At 51.2% G+C, this 14,231-nt stretch overlaps 7 protein-coding genes across 7 annotated transcripts; 3 read left to right on the forward strand and 4 right to left on the reverse strand.

Annotated features, from left to right (window-relative positions):
* Window positions 1-39: 39 nt before the first annotated feature.
* On the reverse strand, window positions 40-1,832 carry AUEXF2481DRAFT_69183 (uncharacterized protein; the record flags this gene model as incomplete). Its single annotated transcript, XM_013485100.1, has 3 exons — window positions 40-686; window positions 738-1,682; window positions 1,742-1,832. 3 exons carry the CDS (start codon window positions 1,830-1,832, stop codon window positions 40-42), a joined length of 1,683 nt encoding a protein of 560 aa, XP_013340554.1.
* Window positions 1,833-2,093: 261 nt separating this feature from the next.
* AUEXF2481DRAFT_8008 (uncharacterized protein) lies at window positions 2,094-2,934 on the forward strand (the record flags this gene model as incomplete). Its single annotated transcript, XM_013485016.1, has 2 exons — window positions 2,094-2,300; window positions 2,368-2,934. 2 exons carry the CDS (start codon window positions 2,094-2,096, stop codon window positions 2,932-2,934), a joined length of 774 nt encoding a protein of 257 aa, XP_013340470.1.
* An 85-nt stretch (window positions 2,935-3,019) lies between these two features.
* Window positions 3,020-4,147, reverse strand: AUEXF2481DRAFT_8009 (uncharacterized protein; the record flags this gene model as incomplete). The annotated part of the gene is made up of 2 exons (XM_013485017.1): window positions 3,020-3,547; window positions 3,599-4,147. 2 exons carry the CDS (start codon window positions 4,145-4,147, stop codon window positions 3,020-3,022), a joined length of 1,077 nt encoding a protein of 358 aa, XP_013340471.1.
* Window positions 4,148-4,863: 716 nt separating this feature from the next.
* AUEXF2481DRAFT_69207 (uncharacterized protein) lies at window positions 4,864-7,536 on the forward strand (the record flags this gene model as incomplete). The annotated part of the gene is made up of 2 exons (XM_013485104.1): window positions 4,864-4,982; window positions 5,037-7,536. The coding sequence occupies 2 exons, from the start codon at window positions 4,864-4,866 to the stop codon at window positions 7,534-7,536; spliced, it is 2,619 nt and encodes an 872-aa protein (XP_013340558.1).
* Window positions 7,537-8,298: 762 nt separating this feature from the next.
* On the forward strand, window positions 8,299-8,913 carry AUEXF2481DRAFT_91639 (uncharacterized protein; the record flags this gene model as incomplete). The annotated part of the gene is made up of 1 exon (XM_013485119.1): window positions 8,299-8,913. One exon carries the CDS (start codon window positions 8,299-8,301, stop codon window positions 8,911-8,913), a length of 615 nt encoding a protein of 204 aa, XP_013340573.1.
* Window positions 8,914-8,932: 19 nt separating this feature from the next.
* AUEXF2481DRAFT_443146 (uncharacterized protein) lies at window positions 8,933-11,003 on the reverse strand. The gene is made up of 4 exons (XM_013485131.1): window positions 10,722-11,003; window positions 10,066-10,562; window positions 9,880-10,005; window positions 8,933-9,782 (listed from the first exon to the last, which is right to left on the reverse strand). The coding sequence occupies exons 1-4, from the start codon at window positions 10,861-10,863 to the stop codon at window positions 9,084-9,086; spliced, it is 1,464 nt and encodes a 487-aa protein (XP_013340585.1). The 5' UTR covers window positions 10,864-11,003; the 3' UTR covers window positions 8,933-9,083.
* An 89-nt stretch (window positions 11,004-11,092) lies between these two features.
* AUEXF2481DRAFT_43443 (uncharacterized protein) lies at window positions 11,093-14,055 on the reverse strand. The gene is made up of 5 exons (XM_013485064.1): window positions 13,060-14,055; window positions 12,818-13,007; window positions 11,842-12,765; window positions 11,617-11,788; window positions 11,093-11,568 (listed from the first exon to the last, which is right to left on the reverse strand). The coding sequence occupies exons 1-5, from the start codon at window positions 13,599-13,601 to the stop codon at window positions 11,300-11,302; spliced, it is 2,097 nt and encodes a 698-aa protein (XP_013340518.1). The 5' UTR covers window positions 13,602-14,055; the 3' UTR covers window positions 11,093-11,299.
* Window positions 14,056-14,231: the final 176 nt, after the last annotated feature.

Consider the following 14,231-nt stretch of genomic DNA (forward strand, 5'->3'; position numbering starts at 1 on the left):
CTCTATGAGACAAATATGTATGCACGTCTAATAGTCCTTCTACAACTCATCCTTGACCTCGGCCTCTGTCTTCCTGAGAGCCTCGCAGACAGCAGGAGTGCCGACTTCCATACGATAAACACACTTCTCCTCTTCGAACACCTTCCAGATCTCATGTTGTTCGGCACAAGCCAAAATGACAGTAGTGCTACGATTGGGTCCGTTCCAGCAATGTTGGCCATTCTCATGTCTCATGGCGATTCTTTCACCAGAGCCGAGACCCTTGCCATCAGCGGAGACATCTTCGTCGACGGTAATCTTGTCAAAGCGGACAAAGTTGCCCATGCGTGTGCTACTGCCACCCTTCTTTGACTTTTGTGTTGTGTGTTCCATGAAACAGAGTTCGTACGTGTACTCGCCAGAGTCGACGGAGATACATTGGCCCTTGAGAGCACGGAAGACACCATCTGGGCCGTAGTCCTTGTTCAGGTCTTCGTTGTGGGAGTCGAGATCTTTGCGTTGATTGGTGACAGCGTCTTGTGCGGCCTTGAGACGATTCTTTGCGCTGGTGACAACGGATGACTCGCCTCCCTCAGATGAGAGATCTGCGAGGATACCGTTCTCGATGAGCATGACACGAAGATCGCGTAGCTTCTGATCAACCCAGTCGCGGAGGGGCTTGGGCAGATAGTTCTCGATCTCATACACTGAACATTGTTAGCAGGAGCCACAGTATATGAATATATGGCTTGACTTACAAACTTCGACGTCCTCGCCATCGGCCTCGAGGTACGACTCCCAGTCAAGACCGTTGTCCTTGTCAGTCTTGGTGATTTCGGTCAGATCTCTGTCATGTGCCGAAGTGTCATCACCGCTCTTGTCACGAGCAGCATAGTCCTCCCAAGCACGGACAGCTCTCTTGACACCTTCGTCGTTGAAGTTGGGGTTATACTCCTCCTTGAAGGTCGACAGAATGGCCTCAAGCTCCGTGACACGTTCCTTTGAGGTATCACGCTCCTGACGGACACGAACGAGGTGATCTCTCAGCTCTTCGGTTCTCTGCTTTGCAAGGCTGACGAGTACGCCCATCTTGCCCTGCTTAGCACCCTGGCTCTTGACGACCTTGCCCTTCTCGCGACGCTCCACTTCAGCAAGCTCCTTCTCCATGTCGGTGACATGTATCTCCGAAGCCTTGAGCTGAGTTTGCAGTGTCTTGATTCTGTCTTCGACCTCCTTTCTCAAACGTTGTGCCTCGGTGGTATATTCCTTTCTCTTCTTGTTCGCGTTGTTCAGAGCACGCTGACGCGATTCGGTCTTCTTTCTCCACTCCTTGCCAATCTCGTCGCAATTGTTCTGGCACTTGACACCGCCAACTCCAGCCCATTCTTCGCTACCATCACAGCAGAGATCGTAGTCACAGAAGCCGTCGTTGACGCTGGTGTAGGGGACATAGCTGGGCTGATGTCCTTTGTTCTTACAATAGAATCCAGGCAAAACTTGTGTCGAATTTATTTGGTCCTTGTTGGTAGTGTCTGAGAGAGTTGAAGGCGAGAGCGGAGAGAGGTACGAGCAGGCAGAAGTTCCAGGCTCATCTGAGCCATCGGGACAGTCGCAATAGTCATCGTTGACTTGGGAGAAAGGGATCTTGATTGACGGATTCGAAATGCAAGTAAATGTTTCAACATCCTTGTAGAACTTTGCGACTAAAAACAACTCGTGTCAACTCGGGCATCTCCTGATGAAGCTATAATGGTAAACTTACATTCCGGACCAACACCGCGAGGTCGTGGAGATTCTGACGCAGCAGATGCAATTGATGCAGCCACAATGAACCATGCGCACGTCGCTTTCATCTTGATTGTCCACAAACAAAAGATCAAGACACAGGCTTCGATTATGTGCTACAAGACGATGCCTGAGCTGAGTACTTGCTTAGCATCACCCCCGGGCCAAGTTCGACACCTTTACTGTCAAGACAGGGACCGTGCGCTTATCGCATCTCTTATCGTGCCCATGCCTGGAGAGCAGCATCATCGTCTCCACACTTTTGTTCTTCGCTGCTCTCTGCAGTCTTGCCACTGTTAAAGACACAAAACAGAAGACCGTATTGATTCATGATCTCCGAAGATGAGATTGCCAATTACGAAGATTTTCGAGACTGCGTGTCCGAACTGTTGATTTCACGACTCTCGGGCACTGCAGGTAAGAAGAAGAAGAAAGCCTCAAAGGGTCGCAAGAATGAGATCAAGTCTGTGAAAAGGCCAGAACAGGATCAAGAAGACAACGATGCCCTGACTGCTGACCTGGGCGAAACGATAGAGGTGTGTTCATGTCTGTCTGTCGTTGGCTGGCCTCATCCTTGAGTACTGATTGGTTTCATCATTCTAGTATCTCGCTTCTGAGATATTTCCTTCATTGCCCGATGATCTACGAATCTTGTCGTATAGTGATATTCAGAATGATGCTCAGCTGGCTGGAAAGTACAGCGTGCCTCTCGACTCGGATATATACGAGGACTTGTTGCAACCCATGCCCTTGTCTGTATCTGACTCGTTGACCTCTTACGGTCTACTTTCTGATCCGACAGATCTGCCGCGACTGTTAGAGCCCGTCTTCACATCGTACATTACGAGCAGGACTGCCGCACCACCAGAGTTTGCGCCTTCTAGCCGAGCCACCGAGTGCGAGATCTGTGAGAGGGAGCATCTGCCCCTCACTTATCATCACCTAATTCCACGAGCGGTGCATGCCAAGGTTGTCAAGCGTGGTTGGCACGCGAGCTGGGAGTTGAACAAAGTTGCCTGGTTATGCAGAGCTTGTCACAGTTTTGTGCATCGGCTTGCGACCAACGAAGAACTGGCCAAGGAGTGGTACAGTATCGAACTGTTGTTAGAAAGAGACGATGTCCAGAAGTGGGCAGTGTGGGTCAGCAAGGTGCGATGGAAAGCGAAGTAGATCTGGGAGGAGTCGTAGTCTTTCTTGCTCAGCAGAATGAACCGCTAGATATGCCATGCTATATACATCATTGTGATATGCTCTTTCACGCTTCGCCGAAGTTCATGTGACCAGTCTGCTTGGCATGCTCCGTAGCACCTTGTTCGCCTTTGCCAGTCCAGCCACAGATGTTGCACTTGATAGTGAAGCCGTGCGTGTCCGTAAAGTAGTGTCTTTGTTGCAAAGTCTGACACAACTCTCTGGCCGCCTGCAGAGCTCCGCCATCTTCACCTTCCATGCCCTCGATCTGAGCGACCTCAAAGACCTTTCTGTCAAACTCAGGACTGGTGCCATGGCCAGGAGAGACGGCAACAACATCGTAATGGATGCCAGAGTAGATCAGAATGCATCGTCTCGATTTGCCTTCATTGAAGCGATCGATACGCAAATCTTGGACGTTGATGCTGCAGATCTCGATGTCAAAGTGCTGAGAGAGAATTGCGAGTTCGATGCCGCCTCCCCAAGAATCGTCCCGCTGAATCCATCGGCAGTAGTCGTCCGGTGCCTTTTCGAGCATTCCGGCAGTGTACAAGTCGGGGTTCGCTTGAATAGTTTGAGCCACCATAGATCGTAACTGGTATTGAGATTAGCCAAGAACATCATGACAATCTTTTGATGAACATACCTCATTCATGGCATCGAGCGCATCACCCAGGACAGCACTTCCCAAAGCTCTGAACATACAGCTGTTGTCGTCTGGCATTACACGAAGAACAAGAACGCCCTCTAGACCGGGCACAGGGACCTCAGGTGGATCACTCTCAACATCGTTAGGCTTTCTCTGGAGCGAGAGCGGTGCTGCCTGCTCCCTTCTTGTCTGACCAGAAGGAAAATCGCCCGGCTTATGTTGGGGAGGTCGGATGTCCTGCAAAGGAGGTAGGGTCCCGTGGTTCTGTGGGTCGGCATGACCCGACATGGGGTTATGTAATGACTGTTGGACATCGCGTGGCATAATGATGAGCTGTTCGCCATCAAGTTTGATTCCGATGTCGAGTAACTTGGTTTCATTGTCGATGCTCGTTGTATCCAGATTCTGTGGTGGGTAGCCATACTTGACATCGAAATCGCCAACAGACGTCTTCGCGGATATCTCGTGTTTGAGTTCTCCCCACGTCGCGGTATCTGGCATGTTGACCTGTGACATGCCCGACGGGCCACGAATGCGGACGCGCATGGTTGCCAGGTTATGTCGGATGTTCGCTGAGCTGTACTGACTGCTGAGATGAAGTGTTCTGAACGCGAGTATGTGTAGAACATGGAGCGAGGGACGGATAGAGACAAGTGCTAGTGATAGCCGCGGCACTACGTCATGCTGCCAGGGTCATCCCCTCGGCGATCATCTACTTAAACAGCGCTGTCCAGATGCAATTACTATTCTTGAATTGAGTATACTACTTGCGAGAGATGACCTAGTCAGACTCTCGGCAACTGGTACACAGCATCTCAATTACTTTATGCGTTTGAACAGCCATTCGGGCGGACGCCGAGAGCACACAGACAAAACAAACGGTACACAGACCGCCCCTGTAGAACAACAAGCCAGGGGCGTATCTCTTTCAACGACTGACGACACACAGACCACCAGTGTGACTGTGACAAATAGAACCATGAATCAGAACAGTAAGTCTTCCAAGTCGTCGAGGATGAGATGGAGCTTGATGCTAATAATGCCCTAGCCTTAGCCCCGAGAAACGCCTCGGCCCGGGCCGGCGCTAGCGCAGCCTGAGTGAGACCTCTTCCGCGACGCCAAGGATACCGCATAGCTGATTCAACGCGTAGTTGTCGCGCGCCGTCACTTCGAGGGGAATTGCTCTGATCGAAGACTCTTTCCAACCAGGCCCACGTAACGAGGCACCACACTCCGAACTGCGTAACATGGCCGACAACACCATGAGCCAGGGCACCACGCCTGTTCCCTCGACTGAGGGCGGCGTCGAGAGCGTGTCTGACGCCGAGCTTGACCAGATGCAGAGCATCCTAGACTACGTCTACGACTACAGAAACGCCGAGTATGCGCAACCTTTTGTATGTTATGATGCGGCTCTTGACTAACGCGCGCGCAGCGGCCATGATCCGTCCAAAGTCTTCCACCGCAAGGTCAACAAGCGCGCCCTCCCGCACTACTACGAGGTCATCAAGGAGCCCATGGCCATGAGCGCAATCAAGGCCAAAATCAACTCAAAGGAGTACAGGAGTTGGACCGAGTTTGTGCGCGACTGGGCTCTGGTCTCTCACAACGCCCAAGTCTTCAACCGCGCCGACGCTGGCGCATACAAGGATGCCGTCGTTGTCCGTGAAATCGTCGAGGCCGAACTCAAGAAGCTCGTCGACCTCAAGGTCATCTCAGAGGAAGTGAGCACCTTTCCTTTCCTTGGCGACATCCCTCCCCAAGACGAGTTCCCCATCGAGGAAGAGGATGACGACGAGGACGAAGACGACGAGGAAGATGATGAGATGGATGTGGACGACTCGGACGAGGATGGCGGCAAGCGCAAGAGAAAGCGCGGTCGTCCGTCAAAGCGCGATCGTGACTTGGACAGAGACAACGACCCCGAGACCAGAAAGAAGCGTGGCAGACCGCCAAAGGTGCTCACACCCAACGAAGCTCGTATCCAGGCTGTCCTCAAGGGCATCAGAAAGCCCAAGGGCGCCGGTGGCCTCAAAATCTCGACCTTCGAACGCCTCCCCGACAAGGCCGCGATGCCCGAGTACTACGCCGAGATCCAAAACCCCATGGCATTCGACGTGCTCAAGCGCAAGCTCAAGAGAAAGAAGTACCAATCCTTCGACCAGTTCATGAAGGACGTCGACTTGATGTTCGACAACGCAATCCACTACAACCTCGATGAAAGCCAGATCTACAAGGACGCCGTCGAACTGAAAGCCGAGGCTCACCGTCTGGCCGACGAAGAACGTACAAAGCCCGATACCGAATACGTCATGGACGAAGGCAGAATTCCCCTGCCTACCGGCATTCTCTACAACGGCGAGCATTTCAAGGTCGGCGACTGGGTTCACGTCACCAACGCCAATGACCTGACCAAGCCCATTCCCTGTCAGATCTACCGCACCTGGCAAGATCCTCAAGGTGGACAATGGATCAATGTCTGCTGGTACTACCGCCCTGAGCAGACCGTCCACCGCTTCGACAAGCACTTCTTGGAGAATGAAGTCGTCAAGACCGGTCAGTACCGCGACCACCGTGTCGATGAGATCATGGGCAGGTGCTTCATCATGTTCACCACTCGCTACTACAAGGGCCGCCCTCGTCGTCTACCCGCTGATATTGACATCTACGTCTGCGAGGCTCGCTACAACGAAGAGAAGTTTAAGTTCAACAAGATCAAGACTTGGGCCAGCTGCCTGCCTGATGAAGTGCGCGACAGAGACTACGAGATGGACCTGTTCGACGTGCCCCGCAAGATGAGAAAGTTGCCGAGTCCTATTGCATACCTCTTGAAGGACAGCGACAAGGAGACTGATGACATGCCCAAGCCTGAGTGGGGAGCAGAGAATGCACCTCCTAAGATTGGCGCTGTCCACAGACTTCCTCGCGATCCCAGAGATTCTCCTCCCCCGGAGCCTACTCCCTCGCCCCCACCTCAACCCATTGTCGCCCCTCCTCAGGCTCGTCAGCCATCGCACATGTCGCCATCCATACCGGCTCCTAATATGCAAGCCTACTCGCCCATGCAGGCTCAAATGACGCCCATGCAGACTGCTCCTGCCCCAACTCGTCCCATGCAACCCTTGGCCCGCTCTTCGCACACTCCTGCCCCTGCTCAGCAATACATGCAGCAGCACTCGGCCTCGCCTGCACCCATGCCTAGCCTTCATCGTGCCGGCTCTAACCAGTTCGCTCCTGCCACCCCTCAGCAGATGACTGGCTTGCCTCTGCCTCGCACTGCCGGTCAAGGCTTCCAATCGCAGGCTCCCGCTATCCCACCTGCTCCATCTGCCTTGCAGAGCCGTACGTCCTACCGCGATCCCGCTCCTGTCGAAGTTTGGACTTTGCCCGACGCTGCTAACGCCAGCATCCCGCCGGAGCTGCGCAACATGTACCAAACCGATGACCAGGGTCGCATGCTCTTCTTCTCCACACCTCCCGTCCAGCTCGCTGATGAGCCCAACGACCCTAACAAGAACCTCGGTCACAGTCTCGCCTACATGGCTGAGAAGTCTCGCCGCACTCAGGAAATCGTTGCCCGCCGCAGAGCCTATATGGAGAAGAAGGCCGAGCTCGCAGCCTCAAGGAAGCGCCAGCGCGACATTGAGGACGAGATGCGCAACGCCGACCACGCTACTCAAATGGCCAGAGCTCTCGACTTGTACAACGCCCACATGACTCGCAACATTAACTTGGAGCTCTACGCCATGTACGGCAAGGAAGGCTACAAGGAAGGACTCGAAGCTCTGCTTGACCGCGTCGAAGAGACCCAGAAGCTGGAGATCCAGAGAAAGGCTCAGATGGAGAAGAACGCCGCCGAGAGAGCCGCTGAGGAAGTCTCTCTCAAGTCCAACGGCGTTCTCTTCGACAAGGTCGAGGACGGCTCTTCCTACTGAAAAACGTCCTATCATGCCTCTCGCCGTCTTACATCGAGCACAGCTTGAAACTAAAAGCATGAAGCATTGAACAAGGAGCGGCGTTTTTTGTTTTGCATTTCCAATGGAGCCTGCTTTTACACTGTACTGATTACTTACCCAATGATACCCATTCGATGGCCACGAGGAGAACGAAGAAAGAACAAAGAAACAAGAGAAGGCCAGACAGATGGACTGCTCCTTCCGTAGGAGCTTAGATGTAGCCTTGAGAAACACATTCAATAGAACATTGCCTGTGAAGACTTGTTGCGTGAAGTCACAACATGCCTGCCTCTTGAAGGTGGTACATACCTTGTCGATTAGACAATTCACTCATCAGATTCGACTACAATGAATGACTGACCCTCGTGCTCCTGTCCCAGTGTGCTGTGATCAGTTCTCGATGTTCTCTGAGACAATGAAAAGCCCGACGCTTGATAGATTCTCAAATCCTCAAAGACAAAGCGACAACACAGGTTTAATCTCAAACTTGTCTTTGTTCCCTACAGAAGCATGTCTCGAGGGCTGATCATGTCACCGCATTGCGAGAAACAAAAAGACACGTCTTGGAAGAACACAGCGAACACTCATGATAAGGATCCATCGACCCACTGACTGACATGGATAGTCACTGTCATCTTTTTATTCCTCTGCCATCTGTGTTACTCACACTTTTCTACACGTCTAAACACTCTTTTCGCTGGACGAAAAAGCAACAACCCCATACGCTCTACCCACACAGCCATGTCTCCTTCCACAAGATCAACCACAGAAATGTCAACACCACCAACCAAAAAAGATCAACTCGCCTCTAAAATCGCCCACCTAAAACTCCGCCTCGCACCTCTCGTGCCCCTTCCCGCAGGCTCACCTCATCCAGACTTCCCTCGCACACTGCTAGATTACCATCTCCTCACCGAAGAACAACTCGATGGCATTGCATCCTACTACCATCAATCCACCCCGGGCATATGGACATACCAATACCCAGCCTGCATGAACTGGGACAAGGAGATGCTAGCAAAGCGACGAGCAAGTGTAGCCCAACACCTTCGTCGTGCAAGTCAGGTGGAGAGCAATCAATGGTGGGAGTCTTTGCTGGCGGCCGAGGAAGCTGAAAATGCGGTTGTGGTTAAGCGGCGACCGAGTGTGCAGTTCACAGAGGGGCTTACGGATGCGGAGAGGATTTCTATCAAGAGAAGGAAGTTTGGCAAGTTTATCGGGTTGATGAATTGCGAGACGCCGGTTGAGGAGATTGAGGGACGTTTGAGGGCGTCGATGAAGAAGGCTATTCGACTTGCGCAGGAGGAGTTGAGAAGAGCCGAGGAATGGGAGCTTAGACGGTCGAAAATGGCTTGAGCTTGTGCTTACTCAGATTTCTAGGCCTGTCGAAGTTTTGTTTCTGCTTTTGTTATCACAGTAGTAGCTAGCGGTCGAGAATTTGCATGCATCATACTCTCGCTAATAGGGGGTATCAAATTATGTTATATGCGAAAGTTGAAAGCAAAACCAAGGATCTTGCCCATGGTTCAAACCGAGTCAAAGCTATCTTGCTCCCTCCCTGTGACTCCGTTGACGTTTGCAAGTGTCGAGCCCATTATATCCACATCCTCGGAATCTTCTCTGTGGTGTCGGTGCTTCCTGTGTTTCCGTCTGCTCGACCCTCCTCTGCTACGAGAAGAGGACAGCCCAGCATCTACCTTCAGACGATCGACATCGGGGCCGAGCTCATACATGCTGTCGCCACGATCATGTTTACAGCATGGCGAATGTCGTAAGGGCAGGAACCAGTCGTACCAGCGGTCACCCATGATCGACTTGAAGTTTCTGAACGCTCCAAGATTCCAAGGATTCATGCCTGGATGTGTGCGTAAGATAGCAAACGTTCGAGGCGGAGAGGATGTGCGGGGAGGTAGCGTGGTCTCCGAGGATGCGTCTGGTAAGACGCTCAGTGGATACGTGATGGTTCCTTGCCACGGTTCTTCGTTATCCTCTGTACCGTGCGATGGTTTGAGCTGATCTATAGACATAGGCCTTGGTTGGCGCTGTTGCGTGGAGTCAACTAGAACAGCGATGTGCATGACTCTTCTCTGATGTCCGATGTTGTCGATGGTCGTCAAATTCTTGAGCGCAAGGCCAATACTTGTCATTGCCATGCCGCCAGCAAATAATGTGAAGACGGCTCCCAAGGTCAAGCCAGCAATCCAGTTGCCGCCTAGTGCGTTGCCCTGTCTCATGTTAGCATACATCAATAGAGCTAAGTGAGTTGCGCTGTGGAGCGTTTCGTTTGTCGAGATTACGACATGAGAGCAAATCAAGACTTACCCTACTTCTTGCTTCAGCAACAAAGACTGCCATGACGATCATGACGAATAGAGCATATATCCCAGCATAGGAGCAGAACTGAATAAAGAAGTTGAAGTTTCTCTCACCTACCACCCCACCAACCCACTGTGAGGAAAACACAAATTAGCGTGGACATTCTCAAGAAAAGGTAAGATCAACACGAACCGGACAGAAATGGTCCATCTTCAGGACGCATCTACCCACATCGCTGCCGTGGTGCGAACGATCGGGCTTCCAGTTGTTGCAAGTACCGCACCATATCGGCAAGCCATTCTGGTCGCAAGCAAAGACATCTTTTGAGTAGAATTGTTCGGTTCCAGGTGGCGGTGGCAGTTCACCACTGAGTATGGCTTTGGTATCCAGCAGGGTGACCGGGGGCTCCTGAGGAGCAGTAGGACGTGACTTCTTAGTCGTTTCATTCGTGCCGTCCTGTACGGTGGTGCTCGTACATGAAGCCTGTATGTTATGCTGAGGAGGGGCCTCTTTTGCCGGCTTCACGGGAGTTGCAGCAGTAGGGCTTCCCTTCTCGATATATCCAGGATGTGGTATGGTCATGAGCAGTCGTAAATAGCTAGATGCCATAGGAAATAGAAATATGAAGTATAGCACTATGATTCCGATGCCTGCGCCATGCCGATTCTGATGTTTGATGAGATAGTTTACTGCAAGAGTCAGCTATTGTTAATAATGTTGTTGATTTTCGAAGATGCAGATGCAATTATCAGATGTCGCTCATGCTCTCTCTTGTTACATGAGCACGACAACCATGACTTGCGTACCAAGGCAGTCAAGTGCTAGTCCATACTAGAAAAATGACTTACCGGCTATGAGGACGACCACAATCCAAGTGACATATCCCACAATGCCGATTAACAAAGCCGGAACAGCAATCGCTGTGCTTCTGTTGGCGGCCTGTCTATTCTCCAGTGGCGAATTTTGTGGACGCGGTTGACACTGTGACATGCTTCAACTCTTCTCTCCAAGCTCTAGACACCGTGGAATATCGTCGCGACTTGCAGAATCAATTGGTACGATAGTCGCATGGTTGCCGCGTGCACGCGAAAATGCGTACGTCATCGGCATTCGCGTTTGACCAATTTCCGGCGGTGCCAACTGCCAACTTCTTCATTTATGCTTCCGTCACAGTAATATTTCAACACCCAGACCGTGAGCTATCCAAGAGTGCGATGACACGTTTGTTCTGCTGTGATATTACTACAAGTCGACGACACCGAATATGTACACACGCCGAACAACAGTAGGAACGAACGAACAAAGTCTTGGTACATCATGCAAATCAATAGTGCGCGACAAATCAGGGTTAAATGTTCAGACGCTTGTCCGCCTATGTATTATTCCAACACCAATGATCAAGAAACAGCTCTACTCAATGCAAAATCTAGCTGTGAGCTGTATGCTCGACCGGCGGGTAGATGGCTCCCCAAGGATCCTTCGGCAGGGTACTAGGAACGCCGGTCAAGTTCAGAGTGTTGTAATCATTACCTGCAGCATTGCCCACATAGTCCATGGGATATGTCTTGCAGGCGTTGATATGATCTTCGGGCAGATTGAAACCGCTGGCAGCAAGCTTCTCTGGAGCTTCGATGAAAGTGGCAGTGAAGCCAGCCTCGACATGAAGCTCGATATGACAATGGAATAGCCAGATACCTATCGACGTAAGTACACTGTCTCCAAAGCTCGCATGATGCTACTCACCTGGATTATCGGCTCGGAATCTGACGATGGCATATCCCTCGTCCTGGACCATGACTGTGTCTCGCCTGATGGGCGTGGCCGGTAACTTAGAGTATGACCCACTCCATGAACCACCTTTGGGATCTGATCTTTCAATAATTTGGAACTGGTGACCGTGAAGATGCATAGGATGCTGAAGAGACATTGTCAGTAGGTGTTATCGGTATGTGGTGGATCAAAACTTACCAAATTGGTATGCAAGTTGTTCATAACCACTTCTACAACTTCGCCATACTTGAAGACGTATGGGTTCACGTTTCCGTATACATCAGGGTTAGACGCGTCGGACTCGTTGACGGTGAGAGATGTGTAAAGAGTAGGCACCTTTGCACCAAGATATGTGTGACCGTTGAGGATGTATCTTGAGATGCCAGTAATGTTTTCCATGGCCATATCAATGACCAGTTGTCTATCAACAGGCTCAAGAAGAGGCTCTCTGTCCAGCGGAACATAGTTGAGGTCGTCGAAAAAGTCATCATTTCCAAGGTTGTACAAAACTGGCGGAGGTGGATAATCTGCGCTCGTGTTATACACCAACCACGCAGTAGCATTCAATGGATAGACTGGGTCAGGCGAGAGACCTTTGTTGATGAAGAGCATGTTTGGATCTTGGAAGTCAAGAATGGCATAGTTCTTGCTTGTGTCGTCTTTCGTCCTCATGAGAAACGACTGTCGCTGTCCAGGAGCAACACGAACGTTTTTGCCGCCTGCAGTAGCGACTACTGGAACTGTGTATACTCCATCGACTTCCACAGTCGTTTGATTGTGCCCGTCGAAGACCCAGCCATGGCCAGTAAAGGCAGCGGGGCAGATGATGCGGACTAGGTATGTTGTACTCGGCTTGACGTGAATTGAGACATTCTTTCCAGAATTGATCAGCGCTCCACCTGACGGATCTGGAGTTCCATCCTCTGCTGCACCTTCGGCAGACTGGTATTGATGAATGAGATAAGGCATTTGGTCGTTGTACCAATCCGAGAGAGTGATGATGAGCTCTTCATCGTAATGGAACGGTGGGCTAGGATCGCGTACAATGAGAGGTCCCCAGAGACCGTCAGGGTACTGACCCATATTGTGAGAGTGCCACCAGTATGTGCCGGCCTGGTCGGCCTATGATTGAGAATCAGTTTCTGATCATAAAGACGGAAGGAGCGAGACTTACAAGGAATCTGTAGGTGAAACTCTGGCCAGGAGCGATGGGACATTGTGTCACTCCTGTTGCACCATCCATGTGACTCGTACCTCGCTGGTGGATGCCATGCCAATGAAGCGAGGTACTCTCGTTACCTAGACCATTGTATACGTTGACAACCACAAGATCCCCTTGCATAACATCAATCGATGGACACGGCCTGCTGCTAGTCAATCGAGGTGAGCGCAATCTAGCAAGGGAATATGACATACCATTGACCATTTACACCAATTACAGGGCGAGCGATACCATCCGGTGCGGCAGTCATCCATTCGATATTCCAGTCGTAGGTTATGGTGTTACCCGATGTTGAGGAGATCTCGCTGGTGAGTGCGGTCCCTGTTTTAGAAGGAAGGACCGAGTGGGCGGAAGCACTTGAATTGACTGAGGCATAAGGTGCAGAAGAGGCGATAGCAGAGTACTTCGCTGATGAGTAGGTGTATGAATTGCTTGAGGCAGGAGCCGTGGTAGAACAAGAGGAAGTTGCTGTCTCGGGCCATAGAGATGATGTTTGAGGATGCAGTGTTGAGAAGTCTTCCGAATAGCTAGTAGCAGCAAGAAGTGTGCTTGAAGACTGAATCGAGAAGCTTGCTTCTTGCCAAGTAGAAGAAGACTTTGAGCTGTCTTGATAGCCGTCTTTGTATCCTCCATTAGGGTGATCCCAAGTAATGTATGGGCTTGAGCCTCCAGCCAAGATTTGTTGAGCCTGAGATACCCAGATCAAGCAATAGGCCAACGATGTAGAAGACAACATTGTAATGTAGAACCGGTGTAATGAGGTATAAGATGCCGAGACCACACTAAGGAAATTGAGATCGAGAGGTGTTCGATGTCCTTTATGGGAGTGTTGCACATCTGCTAAATCTCACAATGGGGGAGCGAAGGAAGGCGAGGACAACCGGCAGTTTATACTACATGTTGGTCACGGCTTGGAACATCGGTTGGCAGTCCTGAACTGTCTCTCTGGGCGCAGTGAAATCATTAGTCGATAGCGTGGTGATCCCTAAACACGCTTGTCATATCGCATGCCGCAAAGCCGTGAGTGTTCAGATTACAAGAAGTAAACTTGACAAGAGGCTATTCCCGTCTGACTAGAGAGTAGCCAGAGAAGTACCATACCCCTGTACTGATCAAGGCAGCATCGCTTCACTTGTGTCATGTTGCCAGACAAGCGCATGTGCAGAACAAGGCTTAGATCTAGTCGTGTCGATCGATCCTACACACGCATCGGTCTGGAAAGGAAGTCAAGGTTGTACTGAAGTCTGTGCGTAGCGTGATGATTCGGGTGTATACTTGGGAACGCAGTAAGCCAGCTCGCATTTGAAGACATCACTCCGAGGGGCAAAATCGATAATCACTTGTAAGTGACTCAGTCACGTCCTTC

The sequence above is a fragment of the Aureobasidium subglaciale genome, assembly GCF_000721755.1.
Source record: "Aureobasidium subglaciale EXF-2481 unplaced genomic scaffold scaffold_24, whole genome shotgun sequence".
NCBI lineage: Eukaryota > Fungi > Ascomycota > Dothideomycetes > Dothideales > Saccotheciaceae > Aureobasidium > Aureobasidium subglaciale.

Bases quoted from the DNA above. Each gene is read 5' to 3' on its own strand.
- AUEXF2481DRAFT_443146 (XM_013485131.1), bottom strand. From the start codon at position 10,863: ATGTCACAGTGTCAACCGCGTCCACAAAATTCGCCACTGGAGAATAGA. The intron at 10,563-10,721 runs GTAAGTCATTTT...TGACTCTTGCAG, and splicing joins TGTGGTCGTCCTCATAGCCG to TAAACTATCTCATCAAACAT. The intron at 10,006-10,065 runs GTTCGTGTTGAT...TTTTCCTCACAG, and splicing joins AGATGGACCATTTCTGTCCG to TGGGTTGGTGGGGTGGTAGG.
- AUEXF2481DRAFT_43443 (XM_013485064.1), bottom strand. From the start codon at position 13,601: ATGTTGTCTTCTACATCGTTGGCCTATTGCTTGATCTGGGTATCTCAG. The intron at 12,766-12,817 runs GTAAGTCTCGCT...TCTCAATCATAG, and splicing joins GTTTCACCTACAGATTCCTT to GCCGACCAGGCCGGCACATA. The intron at 11,789-11,841 runs GTAAGTTTTGAT...ATGTCTCTTCAG, and splicing joins ACAACTTGCATACCAATTTG to CATCCTATGCATCTTCACGG.